The sequence below is a fragment of the Triticum aestivum genome, chromosome 2D (assembly GCF_018294505.1).
Source record: "Triticum aestivum cultivar Chinese Spring chromosome 2D, IWGSC CS RefSeq v2.1, whole genome shotgun sequence".
In the NCBI taxonomy this organism is placed as follows: Eukaryota; Viridiplantae; Streptophyta; class Magnoliopsida; order Poales; family Poaceae; genus Triticum; species Triticum aestivum.
The window spans coordinates 145,894,925-145,906,678 of NC_057799.1; the positions used below are offsets into that span (position 1 = coordinate 145,894,925).

At 43.9% G+C, this 11,754-nt stretch overlaps 1 protein-coding gene across 1 annotated transcript; it reads right to left on the reverse strand.

Annotated features, from left to right (window-relative positions):
- Positions 1 to 1,149: 1,149 nt before the first annotated feature.
- On the reverse strand, positions 1,150 to 11,259 carry LOC123052263 (putative MO25-like protein At5g47540). The gene is made up of 11 exons (XM_044475388.1): positions 10,780 to 11,259; positions 8,748 to 8,909; positions 8,496 to 8,614; positions 7,698 to 7,772; positions 6,869 to 6,962; positions 5,319 to 5,378; positions 3,672 to 3,740; positions 2,861 to 2,959; positions 1,824 to 1,868; positions 1,633 to 1,735; positions 1,150 to 1,447 (listed from the first exon to the last, which is right to left on the reverse strand). Exons 1-11 carry the CDS (start codon positions 10,906 to 10,908, stop codon positions 1,389 to 1,391), a joined length of 1,014 nt encoding a protein of 337 aa, XP_044331323.1. The 5' UTR covers positions 10,909 to 11,259; the 3' UTR covers positions 1,150 to 1,388.
- Between the last annotated feature and the right edge of the window lie 495 nt (positions 11,260 to 11,754).

The window sequence follows — 11,754 nt, forward strand, 5'->3', positions numbered from 1 at the left end:
TCAGGATCGTCGGACGCCAACGTCAGGATTGGCATTTCGTAGAACAGGTTGCAGGCGCCGGGGAGGTTGGTCGTAGGGATCGATCGAGGCTACTTCCTTTGCATCTCGCCGGTCGACTGGACAGCACCACTATACCCGAGCATGACGTTGAGGTCGATGACGGCCGGGTTGGCGGGGATGGTTGGCGCGATCACGCTACCGTCCGGCGACGCGGAGAATCGCGTCTGAGCATGCTGTCGCAGCGCATGAAAACCGGGCATCCCTAGTGTTACGAAGGAGTTCGGCGACTGGTACTACATAGGGTGAGCGGTCGACGAGCATGTGCTCACCGCGGCCATGGCGACAGCGGAGAGAATGGTCGGCCCGAGTCGGCACAACCCTAGCATGACAAGGGCCTGCGATCGTCACGGCCGCATGACCTTGGCGAGGTTGGCCTCGTTCTGGTCGACGGTGGCCTTGTGTGCTGCGCGGCCGCGGCCTTGGCGGCGTAGTCGGCAGCGGCTTTCTTCTCCGCCGCAACGATCCGTCGGGCCCTCCTCTTGGCCGATTCAATAGTCGTGCAGCCTACACCGGCGTGAGTTCCAACAGCTCTTTCTTCCTCTTCTTCGTCGCGGGGCGGACAGCGGCGGTGGCTTGGTCGACGGGTTTCTTTGAGGCGCCAGCCATGGACGAGGGAAGGAAGGGAGAGCGCGGCAGGATTTTTGGGAAAGGAAGGGAAAGTGGATGCGTTAAGTCTCTGTTTGCTTCCGCGTGTTGAGCCGCGATTTGTTTCTAAAGGGACGCGGCCTTGAAGTTGGCCTGAAGTCGAGGCTCCCAAACCGGCCTGGCACGTATCAGAGGAGGTGGCTGAAACCCACCCCTCCACCTTGCCCGAAGCCACGGACCGTCTAGGTTAGGAAGCCATCTCGATCTGATCAAACAGCCCCTACCTGACACGTCAATTGTCGATGTTCTATGACCAGCTGCAGGGATGGGACCGGTGGATCAAGATGGTAGCAGACACACAATACACCTATGTTCATGACTAATCGGGCGGGATCGGGCCTCCAGTATACGCTTCTCATGTAAAAGAAATGTCCTTGAAAGGATCCAGGTGTCCTAAAATAAGGTTAGGGATCCCAAAACAGAAGGTGAAACACCCGTCCCAAATTTGGACCATCCACAACACTATATAAATAGCATCACACCTTCATAGTAGCATCAGCTATATGATTCATGCCGTCGCTTGACTCCAACATAATAATGCACAGAAGACTATTATTACACAAACAGCTTCGCTAATAAACATCAAGGTGGAGCCTTTCGTGGTGCGGTAGATACAGTAATCCACGAGAGGCCACTTTAAGCAAGGGCTAACTTGTAATCTTCCGCAAGCTACATCAGGGAAGTTACAGTGCTGATATCTCCTTTATCACCTGCTCCTTGTCTGCCTCAAACTGCTCATCCTCTGGAAAATCGTAAACGCACTATTAGTTCATGGGGAGTTGTTACAAGCAAAAACTAAATCCTAGAGTAAGCCGACTACAGTGGAAAGCTCCAATTGAGGTAATAATGTATACAAGCTGACCAGCTCAAAATAAAACCAACCACAGAAAGCAGGTGTAGACATAAGTACAGACAGCATGCAACTACCTTTGTCAGTTTTGAATCCGGCAAAAAATCGAAGAAGCTTGCTTCGATTTGTGACTAGTATGTTCACAACCTCAGCTGGTTTGTTTTTATTTGCAGCGAATAGCTGAAAATATGTAGCAATGCGATAATCAGAGTGAGTACAAACAATAGATTTTTACAGGAGCCAGATTTGTCACGATGTCAGTACTCACCTTGAACACATGAAAAGATTCTATCTGAATATTTTTGCTCGAGTCCTGGAATTTTTGAGAAAATAATAAGCAAATTGACAACACAGTAATATTGACAGATAATCATGCAACGACACAGTAAGGTGCTGCTCTACATTTCAACTATGATCATCTGAATGAAGTTCATGCAACTGAACAGTAATCATTAAGTTAACACTGGTACTTTCAGAATGTAGCTTTATATGACCAAAGACTCCCGTTAAAACAACATTTGGTTCGTGACAATAACAAGTACATCATCATATTTTTATTCTTTGAAGTTCCAGCATTCGTTGAATCACAGGGCAACCCACAACCAGCAGAAATATAAGCAACATTCTATGATAGATCTTGGGGAGAAAAGTTCTCATATCCCAGCAAGGACCAATTATATTCCCTAGGTTTGGCGCAGAAATCCCACTGAAATTAATGGATACCAACTTATAAGCCCAATGCTAGCCTACTCCAGCTAATATTATTTGGAGTTTGGATATCAAGACAAGAGGCGACTGACTCGTCAAAGGAACTACCTACAACATGGTGATTTTGTGAAGTTTAAATTAAAAAAAAAGACTAACCAGTTAAAAATTGTGAACTTTATGAGTAAGTGAAAACTGGAAGGAAACGAGTACCAGTAGACCTTCAGAGACTAGATCAAAGAAGTTCACAAAAAAATCAAAATAAGATAATGAAACCTGTTTCCATACATTCCTTCGAACAGAAAAACTGACAAGTCTTTACCATTTCTTTGAAAAGTAACTTTCGATGCATAAATGCCAAAGGCGTAGCATATTCAGATCAGCTTCAGCATAGCCGTATATTGGATGTATCAGATCCAAAGATACATAAGGACAGTATAGAAAAAGATACAATGATAAGATGTTGGATTGGGGATGTTTGTTAATATCAGCCAATACAGGCTAGGATGTGCTTTAAACAGCAACCTCCTTCTGGCATGGATGATGACATTATAAGTTACACGCTGAAACTTTTACAGGTTATAAATGCAGCAAACTTACCCTTAAAAGATTCATCAGAATCATAAGATTATCTTTTGAACTAACATATCGCATCATGACTGCAGAATTTGATCTATCAAGCAGCATGTCTCCCAACAGCTGGCAGAAAACAAAAACATTAAAATTGGAAATTTAATCAATAGAAAATGTATACAAGATACTCAAGAAACTAATAATGATATATCAAAAATGAACTAAAAGGGCAGCCCGGTGCATGTAGCTCCCGCTTGCGCAGGGTCCGGGGAAGGGTCCGACGACTTTGGTATATCAAAAATGAACTAATACGGCTAAATAAAACCTAATGGTAAGTAGGTATCGTGATTCCGGCTGTTCCCACCGAAAATGTTCTGCCAAAATGTCATCAAATTTTGGACGTTTCCAGTGGATCCCAATAAAATGGCAGACAAAATGTTTGTTTGAAATTGAATTTTGAGAAGCTGATAAAACCATGAACAAAACACAACATGCCAGTGGCAACTGGCAAGGCTGAACATGCCTTATTACTGCTGTTCTGGGAGTAGAACCTGGGATGGGCTGTGCTGATTGTGTGTGGGATCTTGCTAGTTGCTACTAGGTTAGTTGTGGATTCTTCTAGCCAATATATTTTAAATTGTAAGTTTCAATTTTGAATCAGAAAAATGGAACAGACTTTTACCACAATTTTTAACTTTCAGTTATCTTGCTGTGCAGCAGTTTAGTCCAAGAACTGAGGTGTTCCTGGTGAATGTTCACCACGAGCTAATTCGAATGATGATAAACAGTAACACCACTAGCGTACAAAATTAGAGTACAGAGTACAAAATAGTAATACCTTGATAGCCTGCCTTTTTGTTATGTAGTTGCTTGATGATAGCAGCCTAGAGTTGAATTCTGCAAAGAACTGAGGAAAAAGGAAAAGGGATAAGGCCCTGTTTGGAAAAGAGGTATTTAGGCCAATACCAGTGTAAATTTACAGAGCTGAAAAAAGGAACAGGAAAGCCCATAAAAATGTGTTTGGATGGCTAGTTTTGAACCAGCACAAAAACCAGTGTTTCTCTGATTACACCCATAAAGTAATAAACTGCTCAGGGGTGTTAAGCTTCATGCACTAGCCAACGCAACCAAGAGTCCAAACTGACGGAAAGGGCTAGGCAATCTACATATATACTTCAACACCCCCTCTCACATGTGACGTGGAAAGTCAACACGTGGATACACTCAGAGGTATGGCTCAAGAGGCCTATACGTGGACAAAGGGGGACAGCAGCAATTTTTGAATAAATTGCGAAAGCCAGGACTTGAACTCAAGACCTTGGACTCTGATACCATGTTAAGCTTCATGCACTAGCCAACGCAACCAAAAGTCTGAACTGATGGAAAGGGCTAGGCAATCTCCATATACACTTCAACACCCCCTCTCACGTGCGATGCGGGAAGTCCAACACGTGGACAAAGGGAGGAAGCAGCAACTTTTTGATAAATTGCGAAAGCCAGGACCTGAACTTGAGACCTTGGGCTCTAATACCATGTTAAGCTTCATGCACTGGCCAACGCAACCAAGAGTCCGAACTGATGGAAAGGACTAAGCAATCTACATACACTTCAACAGGGACCTCCTGATTTTTTTTCTGAGAAAAGGACAGGCTCCACCTGATCAGTCTCAAGTTACTCATGAGCACAGCAAGGCGCACAGCACACTGCCCATTTGGGGAGAAAGAGAGACACCCTCTCTCGTTCTCTCAATCAGAAAGAGGCAAGGTTTTGAGATCGGGGGAAAAGCTGCAATGTTGTTTCATTCCCAAACACCATTTTTAAAGAGGAATGAAATTATAGTCGTATCCAACGGTATTTGTTGGGACAAGTAGTTTACAATTGTAATATGTTTATGAGTGGAAACACTACAAACATCCCAAAAGGGGCCTAAAGAATCAAATGAGACCAAAACAGAATGCAGAAACTATGTACGAACTATGGCGCATGATAACATTTATTACATATGCATAACAGAAGCTTATCATCAAATGCATCATAATAGCAAAATAAGCTACTATTCCAGCCAGCTTATGGACTGGAGAAATGCCATTCAATTGCATATGATCCACGAAATGTCCATGACGTGAAGAGAGCATTATAAAGAACAATATCGTTCATGACCATTCATTAATGGAAAATACACTGAAATAATCTCATTGACAATTTGCCACTGACCAAGGCATGCAGTACAATGTACTCCATCCGTTCCTAAATGTAAGACCTTTTAGAGATTCCAATGCGGACTACATACGGAGCAAAATAAGTGAATCTGCACTCTAAAATATGTCTATATACATCCGTATGTAGTCCGTACTGAAATCTCTAAAAGGTCTTATATTAGTCCGTACTGAAATCTCTAAAAGGTCTTATATTTAAGAAACGGAGAGAGTAAGATACAATTCTGTTTGTTAATGGCATAGTTTAATGATAATGCAAAAGTACTGACCCAGTCATAGTTCTTCGAAAGAAATTCCGCCACCGTTGCTTTATGCCTTGTCAGAAGTTCCTGTTCCAAGTAGAGGAGAATGAATGCAAAATACTATACGCAGACTATGTGAGGAGGAACACAAATGCAGATGCAAAATTAAGAACTACCCAAGCCAGCATGTATGTTCCCATATTTTAGTCCTAACTTTGAACGCGTGAAGTAATTCCTTGCCGATATAGTTGTCATCTAGTATGATCCTTGGCAGGGCTAAGCATACAAGTTGGGTGGATAAAGCAAGCCAGCTTAACTGTTTTTCCAAAAGTATGGCTTCTTGAAACGGCAACAGCTGCCAACTGTGCCACACCGCAAGCAACAGTGTACCTTATCTGGTGCCAGGGGGGCATGGTGTAACGCTGCTAGTACCATGCCCAGAGCGATTAGGTGGGGTGTCAGCAGATCGGGCCATTAATGGCCAAACTCCCGCCACATCAGAGATAGTTGGGTCACAACAACTACCTCCGCGCCCACTGCATGCCAAGCGCAGACAAGTGGCGCAGCTATATTGTTTGCACACATGCATGAACGACCCACCATGGATAAATCATAGACCAGAGAATGCAAACCGCGTCGGACCAACGTGCGCGCGTGTCATGGACATTTACGTGTGTATTGATGCAGTGTGTGTCCATGGAGCATATGTGCGTCCTCTTGTACATGAGTGTGAATGGATGTGTACGTCTCATGGAGATGTGCTGTGCCCATGCACATGCATGTCATGTGTGCTTCAGCATGTCAAACGCCAGTACGCCACATGCGCTCATGCCTTGACTCAACATGTAGCACACGCACGTGCGCAAGTATATACGCATGTAGCTGCTGTGCATGTACGTGCTTCCGCTCTATCGGCGAGCGATGAGAGAGGCACCCCTGCCTCCAAGCACGGCACCAATACCTCACACACACGATTTCAAATTTGAACTGTAACTCCGTGGATGCGACCTGTACATGTGTACCATTTCCAGGTCATAATGATTGTGTATGAGTTTGTGCTGTTATTTTCTGGTGATAACAGTCTGCCATGCTTATTACATGCATCTCCATTCATGTTCATCCACCCACATCCAATGCTCCGTGTGTGCAGGGCACGGCATCCACTGGGCACCCGATCAATTTCCATATATTTTTTGAATACGTATCAAAGTAATAGTGGTAACAATGGGGCAGCCCCAGTGCATGTAGCTCCCGCTTGCGCAGGGTCTGGGGAAGGGTCCGACCACTTTGGGTCTATTGTACGCAGCCTTTCCCTACATTTCTGCAAGAGGCTGTTTCCAGGACTTGAACCCGTGACCTCATGGTCACAAGGCAGCAGCTTTACCACTGCGCCAAGGCTCCCCTTCAATAGTGGTAACAATGAGATTGATATTTTATCATGCGGCATAGCAAAAAAACAGAAAGATGTCAGAAGCAATAATGCTTAAAGGCGGTTAAATGTCTGAGCAAACACAAGTTCTGTTTAATTCATAAATTCAATATTTGAAGCAAAGAGCAGGAAAGGAAAAGTAAGTCACCTTGAAGGTTGCAGAAGCATCTGATGCTATGTCAAAATTTGGAATTTGAATATAGTCAAAGAACTTCTTCATGTGATCAGACTCTAGAACATACCTGTCAATGAACAAATACTTTGATAATCAAGCACCATTTCTGCAACTCGCAATTCATACAGCTCTGTTAAGTACATATACTATTCTGGAGAAGAATGGAGCTTAAAAAACACTTCCAATATCAACCAAATCACAACACAAAAGCTCGGCATCTCTGCGAGGTACTGCTTTTACATGCATACAAGAACCAATCACACAACAGGACCTTGGAGTTAGATATGCACTGCTGTCTTTCTAATGGTGTCGACACACATATTACTTGAAACTTTTTATATATAGTGCATGAAGTACCAACACAAAAACAGCCTTCAAAGTTTGCAGCCACAGGTATACTGTAAAGGGGTCTGCAACACAAATTTTCCGTTTTCAATTCATGGGCTGTAACTCTGGTGTACTCCGTGACCCTTTCCAACAAAAAAGGGTACGTGTGGATAATGTGGAATGCATATTCGACCTCTTTATAAATATCTTAGGAATTTTATAGTGGTTGGGTCAACTTTTAAAAGCTTTTTTGGTGACTGGGGGGCCACGGTCCCTGCAGAGATGCACATAGCTCCGCCGGTGTAGATAACATTAGGGTTATCCTGTATTGCTCCCATAAAAGACGCCTCCATCCTACGGATCTTGGTTGGTAGGTATATGTGTGATGGTTCCATTGTGGCATAAATTTGTTTATGCTTGACGCAACGACTAAATGCAATACAATTATGTCAGCAAAGCAATCCAGTAATGGCACCTTGCAATACTCTGATGGCGAATACATTCCCTCAACATTGCACCATAATGTAAAGCAACCTCCGTATCCTCGTACCTGTGAGGTCAAGAAACAAATGAATCACAACAGTATTACAAAAGTTATTAACAAAACAGAAAAAATAGTTGGAAACAATAACAATATAGCCAATGCAACTTCACAAAACTGGCCACATTTGATATATTGTCATGGTATACAGATGACTTACTTCGCAAATGTATTGCCAAATTTTATGTCTCAAAAATATAAAGACACAAAAATGCAGCATGATACATGAAAATAGAACATGAATCAAGTACCCACTAAATGTTCATTTCATAATCAAAAGGAATTCAAACTAGATCAAACTTCGACAAACATCCCAGAAATGTTGCTGGGAGATGGCCATGAATGTCAGTTACTGACTCCAATCATGTGACACAAGCCACAAAAGAACTAAGGGGGGCATAAACATTCGCCAAATTATATTTAGTAATAAATATATATTTCATAAATACCAGAAGAATACACGCATCCAATGGTATAAATTCAAATTTAAAGGAAACAATATTATGCGTCTTCATTTGGTCATCCAGGTTTATTAAGTTAAAAGTGTGATATATGGAGCACAGAAGCACGCAGCTTTCAGTCACATGGAGCCATGGAGGTCAATGCGAGCGCCCAAGCAGCAGCAACAGCACAAAATAAAAAAAAATAGAAAGATAAAAAATCAAGATTCAAAAAAGAAAACATTCTTTTAAAAGAAGCACCGCTGTGTAACTTTATTTACTTAGGACTTACCCAGAAATTAAGGTGTCCAAAAGATCTTTATTTGCCTCAAGGTATTCAGACGCAAGTATCCTTGAGTTGACTTGCTGTCGTTGCAAATTTGCAACAACTTGAGTAGAATCTTTCCTTGTCTGCAACAATCCAAAGTGCAAATAAATGTTATCTATGAGATTTAGACATCCAAATAATAACGATAAGGTATCAATTGAATAAAATATTTATATAGTCTTGTCATGATCTACAAATACAAATCAAGTTAAATACCTCCAGGTTTACTTTCGGAACACACATAATTAATAATCGTAAAGTGTTCTCTCTGAAGAATTCTTGGGTCAATTGCACGCAAGCTTCAGTGACAGGCTCATGTTCGCCGTTGCCATACAGAATACACTTCAAATCCCTTATATTTTTGCTTAATTCTGCCATCTGCGTAAACATAATGTAAGCTGCAGTTAGTATACAGGAACATATCATTTGAGTCGAGAAGTATTATTGTCAGAACAATTTGAGAAAAAGACCAAAATTCCGCGTTAATGCATAAAATCAGAGCAATCAAATGGCCATGTGCCAACACCATATTCAAAATAGTATCTTTAAAAGGCTATCACTAATATTACTCTAAGAAGACATTCATTGCTCAAGTATAGATTTTTATGCTGAGTTACCATATGCGGCTTCGCAGGCCACATATAGCAATCTGTAATGCAGAGCATAATAAACCAGTTCAGACATAGTTCAGGGTTGTTACGCCTTTGTAATTATTCCTCCGTGATGCTGACCCGAAGGAGAATTACTTAAGTTGAGATAGTTTAGTTATTGCAGATCAATAATTTCATAGTTTGCCCTAATATGTGCACACGGTCAGCAACTCACTAGAGAAGTCTCACGGGCATGGGGTCATGTATGTTGGGCTGCACGGTTTCGCAGCAATTGGGCTCAAGAGCTAGCTTGCGGCCCATGTACATCAGCTACAACAGCATAGAAGGGAAGCTGTGTGGAGGGAGACAGTTGATGAAACAGAACTGGCTCTAGCCTCTGTCTCCATGACTTCTTTCTGACCTCCGATCTATGTGCCACCACTGATCCCACTTTCACTATCCAAGTATAATCTTAATTCTGTGATCGCTGTGCAGCCCTTCATTTCCTAGATCCCTCCCCCTTTGCTGTTGGGATGTGGCGCCTATGAATGCCCACGACACCGTGTGGAGGTTCCTTGTACCATGCCATGCAGAGAGCTGCTGCCATGTCAATCTTTGTAGTCACCAGAGCCTCCGACCACTCTGCTCGCCCTGCTCTTGCTGAGTGGCATGACCACTACATGACCCATAATTTAGCGGAAAAGCCAACTGGCGACCGTTCGCCAGGAGAGCATGGCATTTCAAACTTTTTCGTGGCAGTTTTAGTTGTATCGAGGGTGGCAGTTTCTTCAGAACAACATGGCATTTTCTGGGAGGATGGCAGTTTTGAGCTTTCATTCCAGAAAATACCCTGCTGTTCTGAAGAAACTGCCAAGCCGGACCAACTAAAAATGTCATCAAAATGTTCGCAAATGCCACCCCTCTGAGCGAACAGCCGCCAGATAAGAGGGTCCTAATTTAGAAGCTTGGCGTTCACTCTTGCTGCACAATCCTGCTTCCTACGTCGAATGTATGCTAACAAGAAGCGTACATCGAATTATGAATTTATGATGGCAAGCAAGCCATTGATAATCTATCACATGCCCATCTGCAACATTATCGTAATTGACTTAAAGCTCATATACCAAAATTGTAAGCATACATTGAATTTATGGATGACGAGTAAACCGCCTACCATCTATCACATGTCCCGTCTAAAATATTATCATAATTGACTTGCAGCTCATATACCAAAATTGTAAGCATACATTGAATTTGTGAATGACGAGTAAACTCCTACCATCTAACACATGGCCCATCTGCAACATTATCATAATTAAGTAACTTAGTTATGATCCGATACCAAAAAACGTATCTTCCTGCAGCCCCTTTTTATATGCTACAGTCATGTAATCATCATAGATTACAATGAAGTAAGCTAGTTAATTCCTACAACGGCCTAAATAGCAGCAAATTGAGCAGCGACGATAATACATAGCGCTCACACAAGCAGCAACGTTCCACCCGCTGTAACGCTCATAGAAATAAGAGTGCGGAGGCACAAATCAGGCCAAACCAAGCAAGGGATAAAAAAATTCCACTCTCCTGCCCGATCCGAGCGAAATCGGTGGACAGGGACGGGGGATAGAAACAGGAAGACCGGCCGGATTCGATCTCACCTTCTCCTCCTCTCGCTTGGGGTCGGCGCCGCGCGAGCCGGCGTGGAGGTCGACGTAGATGAGGAGCTCGCGCGTCTGCCGCACGACGTCGGCCGGCGTCCGCGGCTTCGACTTGAAGAGGCCCTTCATCTTGGCGCCGTCGTCCGATGCCGATGCGGCGGTCGCGCGCGGCGGCGAGGGCAAGGGCGAGGCCGCGGGCCTTCTACGCCCGGCCGACCCGAACGAGAAGCAGCCGCGGAACAGCGCCACGACTACCTCGCGATGCCCCTCCTAGGGCGCCCGCCTCCTCCTCCGCTAGGGGACGGACGCGATCCGACGGGACGCGGCGGGAAGGCTAGGTTTTGCCGTCGAGAGGATGCCGGGCTCGCGATGGACTCGTCGCGCGGGGCGGTGTTGGCCAGGAGGGCCGAGATCGGAGATCCCTCTATGGCTCTGTCCACCGGTACGGACGATGCGGGGGGTCGGTTGGGGCCCGGGGGGTGGTAGGGCGTTTCTCGACGCTTCTTTGCCCCGTCCGCTCCTCGCTGCCTCGTTTTCTCCTCCGCTTTTTTCTCTTTCCAGGCCTGCAGAAAATTGGGTGATCAACTTTGGACTCCGTGATCTTGCCGAACTTTTCGCCTAGGTGAGCCGCACGCGGTATGCTTTAAAATCCAATCCAAAATTTTTATGCAAATCAGTACAAACGTATTTGAATCTTGTCTATTTAAACGAGCTCGGCTATCCACTTATGTATTGCTGCATATACAAATACTAGATGATAAGCTAATAATTGAATTTAAGATTATAAACGCGTCTATGCCAGCCGTCATCAATCAAATATGATAATGCAATAATTTTAATGCCATGTGTGCATTTCACATCATTATGGCCCTTTTTCCCTCCCTGCATGGGTGATCCTAGCATGGACCCCATGGAATTCAATGAGTAACATCGTCTACATTGCTACACCGTAGGAGCAACTCATAGCAGATGAAA